The sequence below is a fragment of the Sciurus carolinensis genome, chromosome 2 (assembly GCF_902686445.1).
Source record: "Sciurus carolinensis chromosome 2, mSciCar1.2, whole genome shotgun sequence".
NCBI lineage: Eukaryota > Metazoa > Chordata > Mammalia > Rodentia > Sciuridae > Sciurus > Sciurus carolinensis.
The window spans coordinates 1247203-1261590 of record NC_062214.1 but is presented as its reverse complement, the minus strand read 5'-3'; the positions used below and the strand labels follow the sequence as shown (position 1 = coordinate 1261590).

General features: G+C 66.8%; 1 protein-coding gene across 1 annotated transcript; it reads left to right on the top strand.

Annotated features, from left to right (window-relative positions):
* Window positions 1-2403: 2403 nt before the first annotated feature.
* Slco4a1 (solute carrier organic anion transporter family member 4A1) lies at window positions 2404-13789 on the top strand (the record flags this gene model as incomplete). Its single annotated transcript, XM_053743342.1, is given in 19 exon segments — window positions 2404-2572; window positions 2575-2787; window positions 2790-2941; window positions 2944-3027; window positions 3029-3041; window positions 4135-4182; window positions 4185-4224; window positions 5597-5718; window positions 6103-6141; window positions 6144-6213; window positions 8733-8887; window positions 9655-9850; window positions 10615-10780; window positions 10863-10926; window positions 10929-11034; window positions 11196-11260; window positions 11635-11673; window positions 11676-11782; window positions 13124-13789. Coding segments are annotated over 19 exon segments (1992 nt in total), but the record flags the coding sequence as incomplete, so codon positions are not given.
* Window positions 13790-14388: the final 599 nt, after the last annotated feature.

The window sequence follows — 14388 nt, the reverse complement described above, 5'->3', positions numbered from 1 at the left end:
ACGGGCTCCCTGGCTCCCTGGCTGGCCGGTGTGGCTTGGCACTGCGGGCAACCACCCGTTGCTCCTCTGGGAAGCTTGTTATTTCCACTGTGCAGACATTGCCCCTGGCCGGGCTCCTCTTCCCTCTGACCCTGCCCTGAGAGCTGAGCCTGGCGGCCAGCTTGCAGAGAGATGCTGGCACTGTGAGGAAAACCCCTGGCATGGTCACTGGCCCTGGGCACAGGCCCAGCGATGACTGCAGGCAAACTGTTGCTCTTGGCATCAGAACACAGCCGCCAATGCCCAGCAGTGCCAGTTTCCAGTGTCAGCGTGGGGCCTGTGTTGGACAGGGCTCTTTCAAAGCCACATCAGAAGAGGGTCGTTGGTACCTCACCCTCCGAAGCCATCTCACCCGCATCAGGTCCTGATTGCTACTGGCTGTGTGGCTTTGGACAAACCAGCGACCCCTCTGGGCCTCTCCTGTCTTGAGAGAGCTAAGACAGGCCCAGTACGCAGCGGGCACCCACCAGGCATCACCAACCAGCAGCCTCTTCCAGGTCTGTGGCCCTCCCTGCCCCAGGGAGGCAGGAGAGGCTGAATGGGCCTTCGGATTTCACAGAGGCACAGGGGCTGCTGGCCCTGGCATCCGTGAGGGTCTGGGGTGAGGGACCAAGCGTCGGCAGAGGGGCAGGAGCCGGGAGCCCAGCCTCTGGGGGTGCGCCGTGGGACGGGCTGCTCCTGGGCCCCTGGCAGGGAGCGAGGGAGGCCACGCTGCCTGGTCTCTGCCGACACAGAGCAGCCCTGTCCTGGCGAGACCCAGGCTCTGGACCTGTCCCTGGTTTGCCTGTGATCACAAAATAAAGTTGTGCCTTATTTAAAAAGAGAACAAATCCAGGGAATTGTTTTCCTGGTATCAGGGGACATTGCCAACAAAGGCCATCCTGGCCAGCCCTCCAGAGGCGCCCAGCGCCCCGCCCCCAGCTGTGCCCCGGGCCCCTGGTCTGCCTGCTGAGCTGCTGCTCTGCCCTGCCCGGGTGCTCTGGGTCTCCCAGACTCCTCACCCCCTGGATTCTGGGGGCAGCATGTGGTTCCTGGGATTCCTGGGGCTGCCGTAATGAAGACTCCAGATGAGGAGGGGCAGGCAGCAGAACTGAGCTTTCTCCCTGCCACTGGACACAAGTCCAGAGCCGCAGCACTGGGCCCCCCGAGGCCGTGAGGAGCGCTGCCCTCAGCCAGCAGCATCGTGCGTTCTCTCGGCCTCCGCCTCCCAGCAGGCCTTCCCTCTGAGGACCAGGTCAGATGGCCTCCCTTAATCCTTCCCGAAGGTCCAGCGTCCACATGTGGTCCAGCTCCGAGGCACTAGGAGTGTATCTTCTCTCGGGGCTGAGCCCAGAGGCCGGGCAGGCCAGGAGCTGCATGCTGGAGGCCAGCGTCCCCTGGCGCTTCTGGAGGGAAGCCTGCTACACAGAGTAGCTGTCCCTGGGCTCCCGGGGGCCTCAGGCTGGGAGGGACCTGTGCACCTGGACTCAGGCACCTCCCTTCCTGGGGCTTGTTGAGCCCCAGGTGTAGCACACGTGGGCTGCTCCGGGAGGGAGGGCCGAGCGGGGACCGTGGACCAGGCTGGCAGGCTCCCGGCGGACTTCCAGAGCCCAGTGCCCTCCTAGCACTCTGGAGGACCCACCATGGCAGCAAGGGCAGCAGCTGTGACCTGGGCGTGGCCTGTCCCCAGGGCGCAGGACCCCTGTCTGCCCTCCTCGTCCCCCAGGCCCTTAGATCCGGGCTCCATGATTGTGTCAAGCCAGAGGGCAAAGGGGCCACCCAAGCGTGCACCTCAGGAAGGATCGGGCGGCCGGTGTCCACTGCTCACCGGGTTGGGTCCATCCCGACTTGGCACGGCAGGTGGCAGAAGGCAGCTGGTGTGCAGGAAGAGCCCCGTGGCAGGGAGGAGGCCAGTCGTCCCCAGCAGTCCTGCCTTGGGCCACCCCACTCCCACCTGGGCCTCTACCTGGCAGCGTCCCCCTCCCAGGACACAGCCTCTGTGCTGGATGGGCGGGATGCCCGAGGGTGGGTCTGTCAGGGGGGCCCTGGATTTGGGGAGGGGTCAGGGAAGGCCGCGCGAGGGCAGGCTGGGACGGTCACGCTGGGCCTGTGTTCAGGGTACCCTCTCTCCACAGGCTAAACCCGTCATCGGACGTGCCGCCCGGCCACGTGGGCTGCGACTCTCAGGGGGCCCCTGAGGCCCTGGCCCCGGGGCCAGGATGCCCCATCACGTCTCGGGGCACAAGGGCTTCCTTTCTACGCCGCGGCTCCCTCTTTGCCAGCACGACCCTCGGCCCTGAAGACGGGTTTGACCCCGGCCTACCTGGCAGCCGGGCACCCCCCGGGCCCCTGCGCTACAACCCACAGCCCCCTGAACTCCTGTGACCACTCCTGTGTGAGCCCCGGGCTGAGAAGCACCGCGGCCTGGGGCCCCGTGAGGTGCGCTACCTCTCCGTCTCCACGGGGCCCCAGAGCACAGCGTGTGGCTGGCGGGCCTTCGCCCCCCGGTGCCCTGCAGGTCTTCAACACGCCCAAGGGCCTCCGTTCTTCCTCTGCGCGCCTCCTTCCTGCAGGGCATGACGGTGAACGCTTCATCAACACCGTCATCACCCTCCATCGAGCGCCGCTTCGACCTGCACAGCTACCAGAGTGGGCTCATCGCCAGCACCTACGACATCGCCGCCTGCCTCTGCCTCACCTTCGTCAGCTACTTTGGGGGCAACGGGCACAAGCCCCGCTGGCTGGGCTGGGGCGTGCTGGTGCTGGGCAGCGCTCGCTGGTGTTCGCACTGCCCCACTTCACTGCGGGCCGCTACGAGGTGGGGGTGGATGAGGGGGCCCGGACGTGCCCGGCCAACCAGAGCGTGGCCTGCGCGGATGGCAGCTCCGGCCTGTCCCGCTACAGGCTGCTCTTCATGCTGGGGCCAGTTTCCTGCACGGCGTGGGCGCCACGCCCCTCTACACGCTGGGCGTCACCTACCTGGACGAGAACGTCAAGTCCAGCTACTCACACCGTCTACATCGGTGAGTGGGCTGGCCGAGGGGCTGCAGTGGGCACAAGGGTCAGTTGGCCTTAGCAGAGTGAGCACAGCCAGCCCTGGCCGGCGTCTCTGGAGACCGGGGCCAGCCCAGCCCTGTGTGGGCACCTCCTCCTCCTGGCCAGGGCCCCTCCTGGTACGAGCCTGCGGTGGTTTCACCTGCGTGCCATGGACGTGAGCGTGCCATGGACGTGAGGGGATGCTGACCTATTAGCCCACAGGGGCTCCAGGGACCTGGAACCTCAGCAAAGCCCACACCCGGGTCGGCCCTACCTTGTGGACCTGTGGCTCCTGCTTCCTCAGGCACAGGACTGGGCCCAGGGAGTCGGCCACAGAGCCTCCTCGTACTGGGAAGAGCCCGGTGGGCAGATGAGTGGCAGGACAGAGCCCCCAGCCTGCCCTGTCTTCCCATGAGCCCTCCTCTGCTCTGAGTCCTGGACCCACGGTGGAGGTAGATGGCAGGAACCAGGAGACTCAGCACTGGGACCACCCAGCACAGCACCATGGGTGGAGGCAGATGGCAGGAAGAGTCAGCACTCTTGCATGGCCCCCGACCCAGATGGCCCTCACTGAGGCCTCATGCAGCCTCCTGGCTCTGGCCCGTGTTTGGCAGGGGACACACTCCCCTTCCCGTTGTGGGCCTCACTTTGCCCACTGTGCCTGCCTCTCCACACCCCCCTGGGTGGCCTGGCTGTCCCGGGAGGCGCAGCCTGGGGACGGGCACAGCAGCTGGGCAGCACACTGGGGCCAGGCTGTTGCTGCCCTGGGTGCCGGGCACGCGGGGGTCGTCTTCCTCCACCAGGGGACTCCTGCCTCCCAAGCCCCGGTCAAGGGGCTGGACCCTTCTGCCCCTGCTGCCCTCATCTCTGGGTCAGGACCATGGCCACCTGACGCTGCCCTCGCCTACCAAGTGGTTGTGGTACGTTTGCCCTTGGAGAGAGTCCAGGTTCCCTTTGGGGCATCTTGAGAAGTTGATGCTGCCCAGTATCAGGCCTGGCTCGGCTGTGGACGGACCTGGACCAGGGCCTTGATGGGCAGCAGGCACAGGGCACTTGGCCCCACACTCTTGTACCCCCCAGCCATCTTCTACACGGCAGCCATCCTGGGCCCTGCGGCCGGCTACCTGATTGAGGCGCCATGCTGAACGTGTACACCGAGTTGGGCCAACGGTGAGTGACCTGGGGGGCCTGGACGGGCGTTCTGACACCACAGCGCCAGCAGTGGGCTCTCAGCCCTGCAGGAGGAGCTAGGGTCACCTGCCAGGACTCGGGCTCTGTGGGCCGCCTTGGGTGCCTGGGCTGAGGGAGGGGAGGGGCGTCCCCGTGCCCCGCCTGCTGGACCCAGCACTTTTCCTGCTGGACCCAGCATGCTCTGGTGTCTTGAGTCCTCAGTCTTATTTGTGACGCTGGTTTTGAGACTTCACCAGGAGAGCAGGGCACCGTGGCCATGCCTGCCGTTCCTGCTACTCAGAGGCTGAGGCAGGAGGATCTCACGTTCCAGGCCAGCCTGGCGACTCAGTGAGACCGTCTTTAAAAAAATGAGGGTGTGGGGTGGGGATGTGGCCCAGTGGTAAAGCGCTCCTGGGTTTAATCCCCAGTACCCACCCCTCAATTTTTTAAGCCAGAGTAAGAAAGCAAAAAGGGCGGGGAGAAAGCGGTGGTGGAGGGAGGGGAGGTCTGGCCCTTCCCAGCACTGGCTCAGGCCGGGCGCTCCGGCCCTCTGTCCTGTACGCAGAGGGCCAGATGTGTCTGGAGCACGGCTAGCCCTTGGGACTCTGAAGATGGACCTGTGGGTCTCTAGACCTCTGCCCTCCCAGAAGCCCCTTCTGGCCCCAGGGTAGGGTGACACGGGAGTGTGCTGGTCAGTGCAGAGCCCGCAGGGGTCGGGCCTCGTGCCCCGGGTCTAGACTCCTAGCTCACCGACCTTGCCCCTCCAGCCCTGGGTCTGGGTCCTCTCTGCACAAGCCGGGAGGCAGAGCGGTTCCCGCCCCCAAGGTAGCTGTGGTGTCTTCTCGTTGGGACAGAGCAGAGTGGCCACTGCTGACTGGGGGCTTCCTGGCCCTGCTGGGCATCCTGTGTCCCTCCTGCCCTTCCCCACTGGGGTTTCGGGCTGCTGCCTCCTGTGGCCTCCCACCCACTTCAGTCTGCGTGTACCTGTGCAGATGGCCGTCACGCATGCCATGTTCTCTGCGGGAGCTCAGCAAACTTCAGCTGAGCCCTCTGGAGCCTGGGACTCCATCTGTTCCCCTCCGTGCTGGCTTGGGGCTGTTGCTGGAAGAGCCTTCTCCTGGGCCCAACCCTGAGGACCGGGTCCCAGTGCAGGTTGTGCATGCAGCCAGCCGTCCTAGGGGATGTCCAACCAGCGGGTGGCTGGCTTCAGTCTGCAGGGCAGGATGGACTGGCAGCCCGTGGGCCTCTGCTGACCGTGTATAGAGGGTCCCTGGGGGTCTGCAGAGGGGGAACCAGTCAGGCACCTGGCCTGTGTGTTGTGGGGAGGGTATGGCTGAGCCAATCAGTGACCGCAATGCCACTGCCCTTCCAGGACAGAGCTGACCACGGAGAGCCCACAGTGGGTTGGAGCCTGGTGGGTCGGCTTCCTGGGCACAGGGGCTGCAGCCTTCCTCATCGCTGTCCCTATCCTTGGCTACCCCCGGCAGCTACCAGGTGGGTCCCCTGGCCCGGCCGCCCAACCTTTCCTCCCTGCCCCCTCCTCCTCCAGTGGTCTTGACTGCGCGGAGCGGGTGGGGTCTCAGGGTCTTGAGTCTGAACCTCTTGTTTGGAGGGAGGCAGGGCCGGCCGGTCAACCTTGGCCACTGACCCCCTCCCGTGGCCTCCTTTCACGCCTCTGGCCAGGCAGCATCAGGGCTGGCCCCTCTGAGCTCCCGCTGGACCCAGGTGGCGCTGGGTTTCTGGCAGGCTGTCTGCCGTCCAGGAGTGGCTAGCAGGTGTCAGGGGGGCCCCCAGAGCTGGGGCGGAGCAGCAGGCAGGGGTCGGCTGGCAGAGGCCGTGCCCTCTGGGATCTGCGGCCACCTGCGGACTCTCCTCCAGGCTCCCGGCGCTACGTGGCCATGAGGGCGGCAGAAGCGCACAGCTGAGAGAGCGCGGCCACGAGGCGGCAAGCAACCCGACCTTCGGGAGAACCGTCCGAGACCTGCCCCTGTAAGGCCCTGGGGAGCACAGCCTGGGTCCTCAGGAACCCGGGGGCCCTGGGGGAGGCCTGCAGCCCCTCCCGGGCCACATGGTGAGCCCTCGGTCCCTGAGCTTCCGCATGACCCACTGAGCCCCCACGTGGGCTCGAATCAGGCAGCAGCCACAGAGCCTCCCGGGCAGAGGCTGTGCCGAGCGAGGGCCGCAGCCACCACGGGACATACACCAGGGCCAGCACCTCAGCCCACACCCAGGGACACCCAGTGGCCTTGCAGCCCTGGAGAGAACCTGTCCACCCCAGCAAGGCTCCCTACTGCCTATGTGCCCCACAGGTCCCTGGGAAGCTGTGTCGGGCCCCAGGACCCCCCTGTGAGCCCCATCCCACAGCCTGGGCCCCGCTGCTTGGCCAGGCTTGGGGTCGCCTGCAGGGTCACTCGGGTGCTGGGCTGCGGCCCTCGGCCCTCGGCCCTGTCCACCAGCCCTCCTCCCAGAAGTCGCTGCCCTGGCTCGCTGTCCTCGCCCCACCCCACCTTCTGGCTGTCTGTGACCTGGCCCGACTTCCTTGTCTGTGTGCACAAGGGACCAGTCCAAGCTGCTGGGGTCTCAGAGGCACAGTGGGGAGCTGGGGCCCCTGGTGCCCAGTGTCCTTGCCTCACAGGACTCTGCTTTCCATGAGGCTGTCCACGGGGCTGGGGGAGCTGTCCACTGAGGAGGGGTGACCATGGTGTGGCAGAGCAGGGCCCAGGGACAGGGGTGCTGGAACGACAGAGCCAGGCCAGGTCACGCTCCCTACTTCCAGGAGCCGCAGGGTCAGCAGCCTCTCGCCCAGCACAGAGCCGCTGCGCCTCTTCCCGGCGTGGATGTGGGCACCAGGGGCCTGCTGAAGCGCGTCAGGGCCCGTTCCCTGAACAGGCTGTGGCACCAACTCTGGTGCACGTGCTCTCCCTGAGTCGTGACTGGGTCTCTGGGAAATCCAGCACAGCGTCTGCCCGGCGGCCCGCAGCTGGGTGAAGAGACAGGATGTGTGCATTCCACCGCAGAGCTACCTGCTCACCAGCCAGGCCACCCGAGGCTGGGCAGGTCTGGGCAGCACCCAGGGCATCACTGCCCACCCCCAGTCCCTGAGCACCAGGCCCACCAGGACCTGCAGGACCAGCCTGGGCCCTGCACCCACCTGGACCTTCTCTGAAACGGGGTCTCCTCTGCTTTTTCCTCCCTCTGTTGAGACCTGGAAGCCCAGCAGCTGACAGAGAGAAAGCATTTTGAAGGATGCGTGCTCCTGATCCCTGGCACAGGAGTGGGAGGAAGGAACCTTGCCAGTGCCCGGGGCCCAGCTGGCACCCGTGAGGCCCCTGCCCACACGGGCTCCCGTGCCTGCCGGCCCAGTTGGCTCCAGGCGGATGGCGCTGCGTTGTGCACTCAGCCCTCAGAATCGCCTGCTTTTGCCCTGGGTCCTCAGCACGGGGCGTCCAGGTGTCCAGACGCCTGAGTGGCACCCTGACCCTGGTGTGGGAGCCGGAGACCTCAGGGCGCTGGTCTGCAGATGCAGGAGGCCCCTGGGCAGGGCCCGGGGCTCTGAGGCCCTTCCCTCGAGGCCACCTTCCTGACGCTGGGAGGAGGATGTGCCACGGCCGGCGGGGCAGCCGCCGGCCCTCTCTGGCTGTCTGTGTCCCCGCCAAGCCCGAGCTGGGCCGCCTACCGCTGGCTCCCAGGGCCTCTGCCCTCCGCCTCCGCCCTCTCAGCACTGTGTGACCCTCATGCTGAAGCTGCGGTCATCAGTTAGCCCAGGGGCCTCCTGGGGGCAGAGTGAGGGTCTCACCCTGGGAAGCTGTGGGCGGGACACGCATCAGCATGACGCAGCCCATGTGTCTCGGGTGCCAGGTGGAGGCCGAAAGTGGAGGCCCCATCCTCCCCCTGTCCTCAGGAGGGGCTCCATCCAGACCTGCTTCATTTGCCCAGAGCCTGGTGTGACCCCCCGCCGACCCTGGCCGCCATCCCCAAGTGCAAGTCAAGAGAAGTTGGGAGCTGGCCAGGCCCACCCAGGGCTCCTTGAAGAGGCCCTGGTTCCCAGCCCCAGAGATTTCCCACCCCTTCTCCCCAGGGGCAGAGGCTGAGAGCTGGCCCCACCTCCTGGTGGCCCGTGCCCGGTCCTGGGCCCATCCAGCCTGGACCTGGAGACCGCTGCCTCCCTGTCCTTCTCCAGGCCCCTCTGCTGGCTGTCGCGGGCACCACCAGGAGGCGCTTGGGCAGCGTCTGGGTCACTCGGTGTCCCTGGCCTGGCAGAGCCAGGGTTCCCCATGATCAGTTTTGGCAGCTTTCAGAATGAGAGGGCCAGAGGTTGCCCTCTGCCCTCCAAGCCCAGCCTCGTACCCCCCATTTCTCTGGAATAATGTGGGGGGCCTCCTCACTATACTCCACTGCCCTCAGAACCAGGGCCCTTTGCACTCAGGGGTTAGGCAGTGGCTTCAGGGTGGATCTGGCCCACTCTGACCCTCGGTCTCCTCTGCCTTCCATTCCCCTGCCCTGTCTAGCTCTATGTGGCTCCTCCTGAAGAACCCCACTTTCACCCTGCTCTGCCTGGCGGGGGCCACTGAGGCCACACTCATTGCTGCCATGTCCACGTTCGGACCCAAGTTCCTCGAGGCCCAGTTCAGCCTGAGTGCCTCGGAAGCCGCCACCTTGTTTGGTGAGGATCTTGGGGTGGTCTGCAAAAGGGACCCTCTTATCCACCGGTTGGGAAGCAAGAGCCGAGTGCAGCCTGGGGCACGGTGGAAGGGCCGTGTCCCAGAGTGGGCAGGGCTCCACCAGCTCACCACCTGGGCTGCTGTGCCATTTGTCACAGAAGGGCTGGGGCTGTCCGTCCCTGTGAGCCGGGCACTGCCTGGCAGAAGCCAGGCCTCTGCCCCGGTGGGCCTCTCAGTGGCAAGGCAGGCTGGCCTCCAGGGCTGTGGGGGCTTCTCGGGCCTCCCGCAGCAGTTCCCAGCCCCACGGATCCCACTGTGTGGGCACAGTATGGGCAGGGGTCAGCATGTTGGCCCACTGGCCAGGCCCAGGCTTCAGGGCCGCTGCCTAGAGGCCAGAGGGTGTCAGGCTTGGGCCCCCCCCCAGCAACCTGCCCAGACCCCACACGGTCACCCCCTCAAGCCCCTCTCCCGCTCCCACGCGCCCTCCTCCCCTCCTACCGTCAGAGCCGGGGGCTTTGAGGCGGCTCTGAGGCCACCTGGGCACCCCAGCCTCCCAGCAGACTCACTGTCCAGGCTGGCCTACAGGCTCGGCAGGGCCTAGGGGGACCTGGAGCTGCCCCAGCCTGTGCTCTTGGCCTCTGGGCTGCGCCCGCTCACCCTGCCCAGGCAGCAGCCGAGAGCTCAGCCAGCCCAGCCCTGCCGTAAAGTGGAGGCTAGCACCTGGGCCTCCCTGACCCTCCCTGACCCTCCCTGACCCCTCCCATCCCAGGGTACCTGGTGGTGCCGGCGGGTGGTGGCGGCACGCTCCTGGGCGGCTACTTCGTGAACAGGTTCAAGCTGCGTGGCTCGGGCACCGTCCGGTTCTGCCTGCTGTGCACCCTGATCAGCCTGCTGTCCTTCCTGGTCTTCCTCACGCACTGCCCCAACGTGCCTGTGGCAGGTGTGACAGCCGGTTATGGCGGAAGGTGAGGCCTGGGCCGAGGGCGCCCACACCGGTGGGCACTGCGGGGGCTGTGGCATCCTGGGAGGGGCCTCCCTCAGGGTGAGGACCACCCCGCAGGGTGTCCGCTGCCCTGAGTCACAGTGACTGGCACTGCTGGGGTCCTGGCTCCGTCCCGAGTGTCACACCCCCGGGCCTCGGTCTCCTCTGCAGCTCAGGGCCCTGGCCGACGGCGTGTCGCCCGGAGGGAGCCGGGCCTGTCCGAGGGGTCAGTGGGTGGGAGGCCCGACCCACCGGCACCTCCGCCGGCACTGAGTCTGCCGGAGCCCTTGAGCTGGCGTCCTTGAGACCCGATGCCAGAGTCCACTGCAGCTTCTCAGCAACGCGGCCTGCAGGTGGCCTGGCCCAAGGTGCCCTGCCACGGGCCACTGCCAGGAGGGAGTGCAGGGCCTGTCCTCAGGTGTCCCCAAGGCGCCTGCAAGCTGGGGACAGAGGAAAGCGGAGCGGGCGTGCCTGGCGGGGTGGGCGCTGGTGTGCGGGGCAGGTACTGGGCCACGGCAGTTTTGCCTGTGTTCTTTCCTGATGCCCTGGGCCCTGTGACCACACTGACCGTCCAGGGGCGGGGAGGCCAAACACCCCTCGGGCTCAGAGCACTGACGCCGGCCCCTGTGAGGACCGAGGCACCTGACCGGTCAGCAGACTCACTGCTGGGGGCTGGGGGCCGGCCCTGGGGTGCCCTGGGCCTCGGGCCTGCTCTGGCCTCCTTCCCACTGCCCTGCCTCCCTGCAGCCTGCTGCCCAGAGGCCACCTGAACCTCACGGCTGCCTGCAACGCTGCCTGCCGCTGCCGGCCGGAGCACTACAGCCCTGTGTGCGGCTCCGACGGGGCCATGTACTTCTCCCCCTGCCACGCGGGCTGCCCCACGGCCGCCGAGATGGGCCCGGGCGGCCAGAAGGTGAGTGGCCGCTGCCCCACTGGGCCCTGACATGGGGGCCCCGTCTGCCGCCCGCCTGCAGCACTGCCCTTGGGCTCCCCAGGTGTACCGTGGCTGCAGCTGCGTCCCTCCCAGCGGCTCCGCGGGCGCTGGCCGCGCCACGGCGGGGAGTGCCCCTCTGCCTGCGAGAGCAAGGCCCTGCTGCTGGCCCTCGTGTTCCTGGTGATCCTCTTCACCTTCCTCAGCAGCATCCCAGCGCTGACCGCCACACTGCGGTGAGTCGCCACTGCCCTCACGGCACACGGGGTGCCCTGCTGACCCCAAGAGATCCTGGAGTGGCACCCCCAGGAAGGTGGGATGGGCTGCTGCTGTGGGGGCGTGGCTTGGCGAGGAGCCACGTTTCTGTGTGTGCTGACACGGCAGTTCTCCATTGCAGATGTGTGAGTGACCAGCAGAGGTCCTTTGCCTTGGGAATCCAGTGGATCGTGGTCAGAACGCTAGGTACTGTGCAGCATGAGGATGCCGCGTACAGTTGTTCACTGTGTTCACTGCACAAGGGCACCAGAGGAGACTTCTTACTAAACTGTGGCATCCTAGCACGATGCTGTGTGGCTACGAAGGGTCCGTTCTCTCACTGTCCACTAGAGGGGCCCAATGTTCTTCATTTGCCCAGAGGATTGCCTCCCTCATTAACACAAAGGCCCCTGCTTGGAGATGGGGCACTGCCAAGTCCCCAGAGAGAGGGCCACTTAAACCCCTTTCCAACCCTGAAAACACCAAGGGCAGCGTGGCCTAGTGGAGAGCCCATGCATGTTGGGTGTCCACTCGCCCTTCTCGTCTGTCCCCCGCGGTGCTGACACCGGCCATCTCCACAGGCAGCATCCCCGGGCCCATTGCCTTTGGCTGGGTGATCGACAGGCCTGCCTGCTGTGGCAGGACCAGTGTGGCCAGCAGGGTTCCTGCTTCGTGTACCAGAACGCGGCCATGAGCCGGTACATGCTCACCGCGGGGCTCGCCTACAAGGTGAGTGGCCAGGGCGACAGAGGGCCGAGGGCAGCTCTTCCCCAGGGAGCTGGGGTCAGTCGCGTGTCCAGCTTGGACTCCCTGGCCTTCCTGCAGCTGGGGCTTCGGGGGGGCACCCTCCCGCTCCCCGTGAGCTGGGCTGGAGACCCGCGTGCTGTGCGGGGAGTCGGGGCCCGGGAGTCGGGGGCTGGCCGCTCCCTGGCCTGCAGCCGCCCCCTCCCACGGGCCAGGCCTGGGGGGCACGGGCCTTACGGCCCACGTGGGTGAAGCCCCTCGGGCCCCCGCCTGACCCTCTTTATTCGGCTCTTAGGCTCTTAGACAGACTCCCTGGGCGGAGCGTGGAGGACACGCTCCTCACGGAGGACAGAGCCGCCTGCCTAGGGCCGGGGTCTAGGCTGGGAGCCCCTGGCCCCCGAGGATTCTCAGCCACCCCAGGGAGTCTGGAGAAGAGCAGGGGTCCCCGGGCGCCCAGCCCTCTGCTGCTGAGCGGGGTGTCCCAGGGCCCTGCGGCGGGCAGGCCCCGCGGTGGGCCTCAGAAGCCCTGGGGTGGGTGTCGACCTAGAGGTGGGTGCGGACAGGCGCCCTGTGAACAGCTGGCCTCCAACCACTGGAAACAGCCCTCCCACAGCCCGGGTGGCGCCCAGGAAGCGCGGTGGGTGGTCTGCTGGGGTGCACGCCCCCGCTGCTCAGCTGGCTTCATGACCAGCACATGGCCCCTCATACCCAGCAAGTCCGTGTGGCCCAGGCACCGGGTGAGGAAAGCCCAGCTCTGGGGTTGAGAAATTGCCCCTGGGTACAGAGCGGGGTTGTGCCAGCCTGTGGGGTGGCACCTCAGCAAAGCCCTCAGACAGACCTGGGAGGGCAGACGGCCCCATCAGGGCTCCGAGGCCAAAGTCCAGATCAAGGTGCCCACAGCAGCGCTGTCCTCTAGGGCCGGGGAGCCTGTCCACCCACATGCGGGGAGGCCTGGTGCCGATGCCGGGCCCACTTCCCTTCCACGCTCCCGTCTTCTATGACTTAGGGCCACCTGGAGTCCAGGGGGCCGGGCTTAGCTCCCTCACTTAGTGACCTCTGCTGAGACCCTGTTCCAAGTCCCCCCACGTGTCTGGGTTGGGACTTCCACACTTCCTTTGGGGGACACTGCCCACCAAGGTGCCAAGATGCGCCCTGCCCCCGTCCTCTGCCCCTGTGCCAGTGGAGGCCGGGCTTCCTTCCCTCACTGATGGCTGGTGTCCACGGGGAACCTGTCTTCTCTCCAGAGGGGTGGGCTCCAGGGTCCTTGAGAGGAGGTGGCAGCTGGGGGCAGGTGGCCAGTCCACAGCCCCTCCTGTCTGTCCCCAGGTTCTGGGCTTCCTCTCCTTCGCCTCTGCCTGCTTCCTGTACCAGCCCCGGTCGGGATCTGCTGACGGCACGGAAGCCTCCCTGCCCAGCCAGTCCTCCGCCTCGGAGACCCCCACAGCCCCCCAGCAGCAGAGCGACATCTGACCCCCGCTGCTCCAGGCCCAGCAGCCCCCTGCTTCCCTGAGCCGGCGGCTGCGCTGACTTCCCCGCAGAAGGGCCCCAGCACCGAGACCCCCCAGGATCCCTCGGATCCTGCCCCTGTGGGTGCCCAGCATCGACTGAGCGACTGAGCACCGGCCAGGGGCTGGGGGCTCAGAGCCTCGAGGCAGGCGGCTGTCTGAGGGGATGCGGCCTCCAGCCTGGGCCTTCAGGGCGGTGCATCTTGTGGGCTGCCCCCCAGCCCTGGCTTCCTGCTCCTTCCAAAGGCGCCTGCAGCCCCTGCTTGACCGACCTGTCACCTCCTGTCCTCAGAGCCTGTGGCCTCTGCTCTGGATGGGGAGGAACTTGCATGAATACGTTGGTGGACTCACGCTTTGCATAGAAGCGCATTTCATACCATCGGCAAATGCCCGTGAATCCTGCAGGGAGAGGCCGGTGGTCAGTGGGGTGCTGCCGTCTCCACCTTGAACTCTGCGTATGTGGATACATTTTAATATTTAAAGCTTGCGTCCGGCACCGCGGGTCTCATTCCGAGTCTGAAGGTGGCGTTGCCCATCCCTCATGCTCTCTGGCGCAGGCTCTCCCTGCCCTCCTGCCACCCAAGAACAGAGCTACGGGCAGTGGCTCCCACCTCATGGCCCAGCAGGGACAGGCCCGCGCCCCTGACCTCCCCACCCTGCCAATGCCCTGCCCGCGGGAGTTGGGGTGGGCGGGAGGCCAGACACTGCTGACAAGGAGGGCCGCACCTCTGTGTGCCGTCCATCCCGAGAGAGGCGCCGCCCGGGAGCCGCCTGGGCCCTCTGGTCTGCAGGAGCACAGCGCTCCCCTTAGGACCAGAGGGGGCAGGTGAGCTTGGGAGCAGGCGCTGCCCCCCAGGGACGCCGCCAGGGGAGCGGCACCAGAGCAGAGAGGCAGCGGGGAATGGCATCTCCAGGGCAGAGCAAGAGACGGAGGGCCAGGGAGGCACGGCACTGCCTGGGCCACATCGTCCTCCAGGGAGGGGACGTCCAGGACAGTGGCCGGAGCACGAGATCCGTAAATCTATGCGGACCATAAATATTAGAAGAGGGGCTGGGGAGATAGCGCAGTCGGTAGAGCGCTCGCCT